The sequence below is a fragment of the Cololabis saira genome, chromosome 20 (genome assembly GCF_033807715.1).
Source record: "Cololabis saira isolate AMF1-May2022 chromosome 20, fColSai1.1, whole genome shotgun sequence".
Lineage (NCBI taxonomy): Eukaryota > Metazoa > Chordata > Actinopteri > Beloniformes > Belonidae > Cololabis > Cololabis saira.
This window is the reverse complement of record NC_084606.1, coordinates 14,485,614-14,497,254: the sequence shown is the minus strand read 5'-3', so window position 1 is coordinate 14,497,254 and position 11,641 is coordinate 14,485,614. Positions and strand designations below refer to the sequence as shown.

General features: G+C 41.9%; 1 protein-coding gene across 1 annotated transcript; it reads right to left on the bottom strand.

Moving 5' to 3' along the window:
* Positions 1–6,309: 6,309 nt before the first annotated feature.
* LOC133420665 (ependymin-like) lies at positions 6,310–10,458 on the bottom strand. The gene is made up of 6 exons (XM_061710427.1): positions 10,303–10,458; positions 10,133–10,167; positions 9,827–9,961; positions 8,881–9,067; positions 6,703–6,790; positions 6,310–6,611 (listed from the first exon to the last, which is right to left on the bottom strand). The coding sequence occupies exons 1-6, from the start codon at positions 10,367–10,369 to the stop codon at positions 6,479–6,481; spliced, it is 645 nt and encodes a 214-aa protein (XP_061566411.1). The 5' UTR covers positions 10,370–10,458; the 3' UTR covers positions 6,310–6,478.
* Between the last annotated feature and the right edge of the window lie 1,183 nt (positions 10,459–11,641).

The window sequence follows — 11,641 nt, the reverse complement described above, 5'->3', positions numbered from 1 at the left end:
CCCTCCTCCTCCTCAGTATCAGGTTGCACTTTTGACAGCTGACATAAACAAAGTCGCAGCAGCTCGTCATTATTCTGCAGCCGACCAGTCGTTTCTTAAGCGGTTCAGGTAAAACCACAGACTAGACACAACTGTCTGTCCAGGGTTTCATTTTCAGAGGAGGTTGATCAGCTACCTGGCTGGGGGAATGAGAGTATGTAAGGAAATGCTGAAATGCTGAGGTTTAAAAAGTCATTATAGTCTGTCTTTAATTACTTAGCAAACTAACTTCACCCCTGTCGCACACCTGCATCCACGGGGGGAAAGAGAGAAGACCCAAACTGCAAAAAGAAGGGATTCTGACACACACTGGATACAGGTGGCACCATGACAAGGGGATCCTGACTCCTGCGGACAGACTGGAGCCAGAGAAGTGCAAGAAAAAGGATTCCAGGTCAAAGAGGGCAGTCCCCTGGATCAAACATCCAGGTGTCAAAGATGGAGCGCGGCCATTTCCAACCCCGACATCAAAGTCCAGCCTTCTACCGTCGGCCAGGTCTTAGGAGATGAGCACTGACCTGGGGAGATGACGCACACAACTCCCTGCCATCGTCAAACATTGTCCTGCGGTCCGACGAGGACAGTAAAATCATCCTGGTCCAGTTAACGGTGGCCTGGGAGGGGGTCAGTATTGGGCTTGGATGGAAAGATTAAAAGGAAAGCAACTTGTATGTGAATAAGGAGACCCCACTTATGGGATGTGACTACATCCCTTTTATACAAGTCTCTAAGTGATAATATTCCTGTGCGAGAGCCATATGCAGGAGGAAAGTTGATGGGCAAATTGAATAGATCAGGGGTCGGCAACCCACGGCTCTAGAGCCACATGCGGCTCTTTAGCGCTGCCCTAGTGGCTCCTGGAGCTTTTAAAAAAATGTTTGACCTTTTTTCCCTTTTTCTTCCTTTCTTTCTTCTTTTTTTTTCTCTATTTTCCATTTTTTTCTTATTTTTTCTAATGTTTTCTTCTTTTTTTCCCTTTTTTTCTCTTTTTTCTTGCTTTTTCCTTTCCTTTTTAATCTCGATATTTTGACTTTTTTCTCAAAATTTCGACTTTTTTCTCAACATTTGGACTTTTTTCTCGACATTTCGACTTTTGTCTCAAGATTGTACTTCAACATTAATCTTGACATTTCGACTTTTTTCTCGACATTTTGACTTTTTTCTCGAAATGCATAATGAAAAAAAAATCTTCCCCCAGTTATAACTAATATAGAAACATGCAGCATGCGTTGCCTTCATTCTAAGGCTTATAGCCTACAAGACTTTTCATGTTTGTTTTTTGTGTTTTTGGTCCAATACGGCTCTTTCAACATTTTGGGTTGCCGACCCCTGGAATAGATGATAATATGGATGATATGAATAGTATGATATGAATAGTAACCAAAGAGCCACTGACAAAGAGGGGCGAGGCGAACTCTCCAGGTCCAGGTACATCAGCATCCTTCATCAGTGTTTGAGCCAAAGTGAGAAGGACTACACGGCTGAAAGTCACTCATGCGGATGAAAGGCCAAAAGCCAAAAGTCAGACTGTAATTTGTCAAAATGCATGGTGACGGACACAAAGTTCCAGGCGAGACAAAACAGGCTTTTTGGCAGCTCTACATTCACAGACACAGAAATGAAGAAAAGAAAACCCATGTGAAACATGCCGATGTGGCACAGGCTGTCTCCAATCTGCAGGATACAAGGAAATGCCAGGATTGGCGGGGGCGGTCATTGTCCTGTGCCCCCAGTTTTGGCAAAAGCTTCCAGGCAGTTTGACTGAATGACTGCAACAATCCTGGGTCCTGTGGTGGCAAAATATTCCCTCCTGCACATAAAAATACTTTTTTTTTCTTCTTTTTCTGACAGCTCTTCCAAACAAGCCCCACTCGAGCTACGTTATTCTAGTTCTACGGTCACGAACTTTAACATTTAGCTTGGTAACAGAGGCAGTAGGTGTAGCTGTGTTTTTATTTCCCCTTTCTTTCTTTGTCTCTGATTGATATTCCTCAATCAGAGGCAGTTGGTTCTTTAAGGTCATTGCTGATGTTTTTTCACGGTGGCATTGTGTTAACACTCACACCAGAAAGGAGGGAACTGCTAGCACTTCTTCTTTTATATCCATCTGCACTCTTGCTGACAATCAGTTAATTAAGTACCTTTGATTAACTTTATTGATCTTTTTTGACATAGGAAAGAATTTCATTTCATTTTCATATATTGATTGATTCCAGAGATGTCAAAACCATGGTTTAGAGTTTAACCCACCTCCACCCGCCAGCCCCCAGACCTCTCCACCCCTGGCACCCCTGGGGTGGGTTTAGCTGAGTTTTTACACACCGATTTGACATTTTGTCTCATTTTGTTCAGGTAATAATGACTCAAACAGTTTTTATTGAACTATTTTCTTAATTATAAGACCTTGCAGGGACCAAGTGCAGGACCAACAGACTGAGGAACTCTTTCGTCCCCTGTGCCATCACACTGTTCAACTCCTCACTGAGGGGGAGGAGGGCCAAGAACAGAAGAACTGAGGGACTGTGGGGGTCAGTCAGTGTGCAATAACTGTGCAATGACCAGGGCAGTGCAATAACTTGTGCAATATTACACAACACTTTTTCTATCCATATAATTCTTTGTATGGCACTGCACTTTTTATTTTTACCTTTTTTTCTATTTTTAATCTTTATTTTTCATTTTTTATCTTTTTATCTTTATATAGGTGTTTGGCTTTTGGGATGTTTGATTTGTAAATGACAGTGCTGTGTGTGTGAGATGGAGATGTCAATTTCCCTGAGGGAACCTCCCAAAGGGATTAATAAAGTCATCTGAATCTGAATCTGAATTATCTTTCATAATCTTCACACATATTATAACTTACAATAAAAAAAAACAACGAAAAACATACTTTCTTTGGACACAACTTTATATGGATAAGAAAAACACAATATCATTATAAAAAATACAAAATTTTCCCCCACATTATCTGCAAAATACAGTTTTGACTTTAAAACCAGCTGAAGGATCCACTGCCCCGATGACGTTGTTGAAGAAGCTGGAAGACAGAAGCAAACAAACTCAATTAAAAGTCAGATCTGATCATCCAACCTGCCGAACACTGCGTGCCAGACACCCACCTGACCGCCGCGTGGACAGGAACGCATCCAAACTCAGTGACGCTGCTCACATACTTTGCTGCAGAAAAACAGAAGTAGATCACGCGCAGGTTGAAGCGGGACAACCACCCAAACATGAAATGCAGGTTCAGGTAAAGTCATGTGCTCATTTAAAGCACATGATGTTGTTATTTCCGTCCCCTCTACTGTATGTTAGTGTTTTATGAAATTGTTTAAAGGTTTGAAGGGTTTTTCTATAAGATTCTGCACTGGTGGTTTTTCTCTATCTGCAGGGTCTTAGCAATAGTTCAGCTATTTTCTCTATTTAGAATAGAAAGAATAGAATAGAAAGCCTTTATTGTCATTATAATGATATAATGAAATTAGGCAGCAGCTCCATAAAAGTACACACATGTAAAGACTATGTAAAAAAAAAACAAAATAAGAAACAGGAAATATAAATATATACTAGGGATGGGCGGTATGGACTAAAAAATTCATCACGATAATTTCTGGCATTTATCCTGATAACGATAAAAATGATGATAAAAAAAAATACCAATTCAACTCCACCTTTGTAACTATAAATCTATCACCACATTCAGTCTTTGGAGCCCCCAAAACACTGCTCTAAAAGATACTAAATGCTACTAAACTACACCAATTACATTCAATTGATAAAAACCAATTAAATTAGTACAGCTGTACTGCAAAACTGTAATGACTATTCTTTCTTTCTTTCTTTCTTTCTTTCTTTCTTTCTTTCTTTCTTTCTTTCTTTCTTTCTTTCTTTCTTTCTTTCTTTCTTTCTTTCTTTCTTTCTTTCTTTCTTTCTTTCTTTCTTTCTTTCTTTCTTTCTTTCTTTCTTTCTTTCTTTCTTTCTTTCTTTCTTTCTTTCTTTCTTTCTTTCTTTCTTTCTTTCTTTCTTTCTTTCTTTCTTTCTTTCTTCTTTCTTTCTTTCTTTCTTTCTTTCTTCCTTCCTTCCTTCCTTCCTTCCTTCCTTCCTTCCTTCCTTCCTTCCTTCCTTCCTTCCTTCCTTCCTTCCTTCCTTCCTGCACACGTACGTTGTAAATCCGGCTTTACACAAAGACGTCATCAATGGGAATTTATCGTGAGATACAAATTCTTATCGTGGGGAATTTTTTGGACGGTTTATCGTGAATGGTAAAATATCACCCATTCCTAATATATAATACACACTATGAAAGTGAATGAGAGAATATTGCACATAGATGAGTGAAGGAATATTGCACATGGATGGATGAAAGAATATTGTACAGTATGAGGTACTTTATGAGTTCATTTGCAAGGTCAACTCCTGTTTTATGACTAGGCTGTTAAAATAGTTCAGATATTAACTCTTCCTTAGGTGAAGACAATGAAGAGAAACAGATGTTTTAACACTGATGGGTCGCTTCCGTTATCTGGGTTGACATCTCAAGTAGGAAGCAATAAACAAGGATATACAGATAAAGGTCTGATATGTTTGGCAGCTGTCTCCACCGATGGTGTTCACGTACAAAGAACACCTCCCTTTTTAGTATAAATACGACTGGATCGATGACCTGTGTGCATTTCTCTCCTACCTATGTAGAGAGGTGTCCCTCCGGCTGGAAAACATTGTGCAAGATATGATAAAAGCTTGTATTAACATTTGATTCTGTTCACTAGTTTTCTTATCGTGCACCAGACAAACGAACACAAGGATCTTTCATCTACCTGTTCCCTTCTTCATGAGTAGCTCCCCGGCCCACATGTCGACTGGTACTCCCTCCCCTGGAATAGAGGAGCTCCCCACCACAGGTTGGCCCACCAGGGACGCGTCCTTGGGGACCTCCAGTGCCAGGAAACCTACGTCAGGCGCTTCTTGACGCACCCTTGTGGTTTATCTTGAACATTACACTCTAGATGCCAGGGACAGCGTTACTTGTAGCCTTTTTATTTATATAAATGTTGCTCTCTTTGACATGCATGTGAGTTGTTCTCACTTGTTTGTAAAGCAGAATCACATCAAGGTGGAAACTTTCGTTCCCATAGGCTCCAATATCTCGGAAGCGGATTCGCTGCCCCAGCGCGTCGTAGCTGTACCCGGTAAATGCTGTCCCCGTGTCACTCTGGGTCGACTGGCGGGTAGAAAAGACTGAAAATGACTTCTGCAATTTAGATTTAAACTCTAAACATCCTCTCAAATTCAAAATAACTGCGGAACAAATACAACATCTGGATCTTTTTTCTGGAAAAGGGAGTTTTTCCTTGCCACTGTTTGGCTTAAGGTTTTTCTCCCACTAGGGGAGTTTTTTTTTACCTGCCATTGTTTATCTTATGTTTATGTAATAATTGCTCGGAGGTCATGTTCTGGGTCTCTGGAAAGCGCCTAGAGACAACTTCTGTTGTAATAGACGCTATATAAATAAAATTGAATTGAACTGAATTGAATCTTGAAGAGGGTTGGGTTTACGCATTGAACCTACTACAGAAAGGCCTCCAGACATCAGCGGCGGGGAGGCTGCCAACACAAGAGCGTGATTTTAGTATTAACAGATCTGTTGTTAAAGAACATTAACATCACTAATGTGTAGAATTAACTTAGTCATTATAGTTTTCACATAAATGCAAAAACTGGAAACCACAGTCATTCTGCTGAAGGTGAGCAGCACTAACGTCTCCAACATCTGGCTACTTACAGCATGGGAGTGGCGTCTGAGCCGAGCAGCCTGCCGACAGGCACACGAGCAGGACGATGGCTCTCATTCTGACGACACGTTCCCTTTCCTCCGGCAGCTCCATCCCTTAAATACCAGCCGGGGAGGTTTCCCACCCGCATCCAGCAGCGTTAACAGAGCAGCTGTTTGTGATGGCGTGAAATGTGCCGTGGCCTGGTGACTAAACTTGGGGGTATTCTAGTCTCAGACCTCACTGATTGTGAACTTTCTTCATTTGGATTCATGTCGTGACTTCGCCTCTACTTACTCACATCACTGCTCCAAAGATTATTTCATGCATTCATCTTCTACTGCCGACAGATTCGGAGAGCTTTTATCGTTAAATATCAGTTCAGAATTCATAAATGATGGGAGCTATGTGCTCCTGTCATGCACTGAATATTCCATACTGTGACAATGCCATAGATGATGTATGATATCATGAATAATTCACCACAGGGAGAGGCGCACACTGTTCAATACGTTTAATATTCTCACAATTATGATCGACAGTTGCAACACGTCAGAAAAAAACATGTTGAAGCATTCAGAGTATGCGAGCAAGAATATAGCGTCAGAGACGCTCTTCTTAGTTGGAAACAGACACGTTGATGGTGAGACTTTATTAACAGGAGGTCCTCACTTCCTGTTTTGGAACAGGCTCAGGAAATCTGCTGGCTCCTCTTTGCTGTGCTGCATCTTTGCATCCTTGCAGAAGTCTGGAGGGTTGAGCAGACTGGGGTCTGCGATCCCGATCACGTTGTTGAAGAAGCTGAGGGAGAGAAAGCAAGACAGAATGAAGCAGTGGGCCGAGGTATCATCGCTTGGCTGCGTGATCTTCCCAGTCGAGGGAAAAAACCTACTTCGTCACCGTCCATCCGTAGGTCTTCAACTGGTAGGCGGTGCTGACCATAATGCAGCCGAACTCAGTCGTCGTGCTCAAGTACTTCCCTGGCAGGACCGATAAAAACCAAATGGGTAAGTAGGTCAATACAGATTACTTACAGATTACAGATTACTTTTACAGATTACTTTTGTAATGCTGTATTTGACCCGGTCTTTGTACGTTTTGACCGTATAGAAACGTAATTTTTGCCATTGTAAGAATGAGATGTGTACCTGCTGTACTCTACTGCCCTTACCTTTTAACAACTTGTGCTTTTTATTATTTTACCTATTTTCTTATCATTTTACTTCATTAGGGCCCGAGCACCTTCAGTGCGAAGGCCCTATTGTATCTGTAGGAATTTTTTTTTTCTTTTTTCTTTATTTCTTCTGACGAAAGGAGGGCCTTTTTGCCCCCCTAAACGTGCCCAAAAAGTCACCAAATTTTGCATGCAAGTCAGGCCTGGCGAAAAATTTGATATTTAATGGTTTACATTAATGGGCGTGGCAAAATGGCTCAACAGCACCCCCCGGAAAACTTTGTGCCTCAAGCCCCACAATACGGTTTGACGTACATGCACGAAAATCGCTACACACCTGTAACAGTACACAACCTAAAGAAAAGTCTCTTGGCGACATGGCCGAAACCGAACAGGAAGTCAGCCATTTTGAATTAATCGTGTCACTTTGGCACAATTTATGCCATTCCTTCTGCAGTTAATACGGCCCGAACCGTAACGTGCCCCCAAGTGTGTTATACATTAAAATGTGCGTCTCCATCCTGCGACAACACGTATTACTTTTCTCTTTCAAAAGCGTTACCGTGGCGACGCTAGGCGCCAAAAAGCGCGCCCACCCTTCATCTGGTTGGTTCAGACAGAAAAAACTTTGCGCCTCAAGCCCCATAATACGGTTTGACGTACATGAAGGAAAATCTGTACACACCTGCATCATGTCGCAACTTAAAGGAAAGTCTCTTGGCGCCATGGCCGAAATCGAACAGGAAGTCGGCCATTTTGAACATTTTGAATTAATCGCGTAATTTTGGAGCAATATGAGCCATTCCTTCGAGAATTAATACGGCCCGAACCGTAACGTGCACCCAGGTGTGTTATACATCAAAATGTGCGTCTCTATCCTGCGACTACACGCATTACTTTTCTCTTTCAAAAGTGTTACCGTGCCGACGCTAGACGCCAACAAGCGCACCCCCCCCTTCATCTGATTGGTCCATATTTGATAGTTCTCCAAAAGTCACCAAATTTTGCATGCAAGCCAGACTTGGTGATAAATTTGATATTTCATGGTTTGCATTAATGGGCGTGGCTAACGGTTCAACAGCGCCCCCTAGAATACTTTTCTCTGCCATAACTTTTGAATGGTTTGACATAGAGAGTTGTGGGTGGTGTCATAGGACTCTGTAATGAGTTCTTAAGCTTCGTTGGCCTTAATTAGCCCCGCCCCTTCTTCTGATTGGTTGTCCCGATTTTCTGCTATAACTTTGGAATGGTTTGACATAGAGAGTCGTGGGTGGTGTCATCAGATTCTTTATGGAGTCCTTGACCTTCATTGGCCTGAATTAGCCCCGCCCCTTCTTCTGATTGGTTGTCCCTTTTTTCTGCTATAACTTTTGAATGGTTTGACATAGAGAGTTGTGGGTGGTGTCATCAGATTCTGTATGGAGTCCTTGACCTTCATTGGCCTGAATTAGCCCCGCCCCTTCTTCTGATTGGTTGTCCCGATTTTCTGCTATAACTTTTGAATGGTTTGACATAGAGAGTCGTGGGTGGTATCATAAGACTTGGTATTGAGTCCTTGACCTTCTTTGGCCTGAATTAGCCCTGCCCCTTCTTCTGATTGGTTGTCCCTTTTTTCTGCTATAACTTTTGAATGGTTCGACATAGGAAGTCGTGGGTGGTGTCATTTCTGATATGCTCATGGGGGGCGGTGGCCGTGAGTGCGAGGGCCCGTTCATCGCTGCTTGCAGCTTTAATTTTATTTGTTATTTACTGTTTCATTATGTCTTGCCGCTTTTAATCTTGATGTAAAGCACTTTGAATAACCTTGTGTTGTATTGTGCTATACAAATAAACTTGCCTTTCCTTGGCTAAGTGGATGAACAGTGAAAAGAGGGCTACCTGTCGGCGCTCACTCACCGGTTTTGTCGGGCAGGTCTCCCCACCAGGTGTTGATCAGGAGTCCTTGGCCCGGTCCGGAGGAGCTGCCCAGGATAGCCTGACTCAGCAGCGTGGCATCCTTAGGGACTCCCATGGGCTGGAAGTCCGTCTTGAAAGGCTTCTTGTTGCATGTGCGGTTGTGGTAGTTAATCTCTAACATGGCAGCCTGGTGGAGGAATTGTGGGACAAGGACGGCAGCTGGTTATTCCAGAGCTTTGCTGTCGTTTCCTCCGACACATTAGACTGTGTGTGTGGACTATAAGTTAAACAATCCCCTAAACAGCTTCTGCTACCGTTACATTTGAGGAGACGAAGGTTGGGACTCACCAGCTCATTCATTTCAGATAATGTTTCTGAATATGCACGATCACATGCACTTGCCCTTGTCATCTTCTTATCTCAGGCCAGAGAGATAAACGTGGTCTGTCTTCCATAAAACTTTATATCTTTCCTGACGTGCATCTGACAGTGTTCATATTTAATTAACATAAAAGTCAAGCCCCGGGTTTGGCCAATCTCTGCCGATGGCGTTTTTGAAACTCACTTTGATTGGTTTAAGGGCATCTCTCAGATCCTACATTAGCATTTGAAACACCTTGATTTGTTTCCTCTTCAGTCATTTTGTCCTAGATCTGCTGGTGCGTGACCCAGTCTTCTGTTGGACATTTGACTCTGAATTACTTTGATATGAAGAGGACTTCATGGCTGATTTAGAGTTCACAGTAATCCAACATCATGGCTTGGTTTGTGTTAAATCAATAATCACATATTTCTTCTTATATACAACTGAGAGTGTCTTATCAGATGACTGCGCCAAATACTGACTTTCAACTTTAAGTAAAGGCTACACCTGCTGGATTAACTCATAAATGACCCCAAAAATTGGACTAAATATCTGACATGTTCATGTATGTGTGTGCGTCACCTCTCTGAAGAGAAGCAGCACGTCGTAGTTGAAGGACTTGTTCTCAAAGTTCCCAAACTCCAGGAGTCGAATCCGCTCTCCCAGTCCGTCGTACTCAAACTGGCTGTATATATACAGCTTCTCGTTCTGCGTGGACTGGAGAACCACAGTGTCAGACTGGAGAACCACACACACACACACACACACACACACACACACACACACACACACACACACACACACACACACACACACACACACACACACACACACACACACACACACACACACACACACACACACACACACACACACACACACACTTACCACAGTGAAGGCTCCGGTCAGAAGTGGGGGGCTTTCTGTGGATTCATGAGTGGATTATTTACAGTGATACACACGTGACGCAGATGTGAGCGCAGTAACTAAACAATGATGGTTGCACACATGAGAAAACCACAATCAGAGTATTATAATTCCCCACTAACTTCACTTACTACATGGGTGAGGCCTTTGTGCCTGGCAGCCTGCCAGGACACATGTCAACACGATCAGCAGTCTCATAGCGCTGGATTCCCCGGCTCCTGAATGCCTGCAGGCTGGAAACTCTGTGTTGCTGAAGGTGAGACCTGGTTCCTTATAAACACCCACACCGGAGCTCCGGTGGGGGGCGGGGGGGGCAGACCTTCCTCCGGGTTTTAGCTCCAACCAGGACCATAAAACCTCTTATCAGGCTCAGTTTGCAATGAAACGCCATGAAACCTTCTACACGGCTGCTTGTCAGCAACCTGCTGCAGGATGTTTCACTGATACGATTAAACTCTATACAGTTTAAAAACACATACAAGAAAACTATTCTTGACAAATAAAAATAAAGACCTCTAAAGAACTCAATTTACCTTCTGTATGTATATCTTTTATTATTATTCTGTTCCTTATGTGATGCATCCTATATGACACAAACGTAGGATATTGTAGGAGGCTAGTTTAATTATGCCTTGATCTTTGTTTATAGATTTTTTGTGTTGTATTTATTTATTTTTTGTTATTATTTTGTCTTTTCTTTCTTTAATTTTATTTAAATTTTATTTAAATTTAAAATTTGTATATTTTCTATGGTATATGATATGATATTGTGAGGAAGGGGCAGGACTAGGGTTGCCACCCGTCCGGTAAAATACGGAATTGTCCTTTATTTGAGAAAAAAATGTTGCGTCCCGTATTGAACTAATACGGGACGCGATTTGTCCTGTATTTTCATTAACGCCCCATACACACATCTGTCACACACATAAACACTACATTTACCAATACTGAACAAAATAAAAACACAGGAAACATTAAGGCCAGCAAAATCTTTGTGGCAGGACAACAGGACCTGCTGCGCTCTGTATATTATAGTTGAATTATTGAAATAAATTAACTTTTACACAGTATTCTAGTTGAATTATTGAAATAAATTAACTTTTACACTATTTGCTAGTTGAATTATTGAAATAAATTAACTTTTACACCATATTCTTCACCTGTAGGCTATATTATACATCTGGGTTGATGTGGACATACATATCATAGGAGGATATTTCAGTTACTAGTATGGTTGGTTGTCTGTACAGTCATGCAAGTTCAATGCTATTAAAGCACTTTAAACTTTAAATCAAAGCATTTTGTTTTTTCATATAAAATAAACACTTTTTTATGCAATTTAGAAGTTTTGGGGCTTTCTTTTGGCTCCTGCGCTGCTGAAATCGGGTGTCCCTTATTTCTATTTCTGAAAGGTGGCAACCCTAGGCAGGACTAAATAAGCGTTCTGCTTCCTCATGTTCCCTCTCCAAC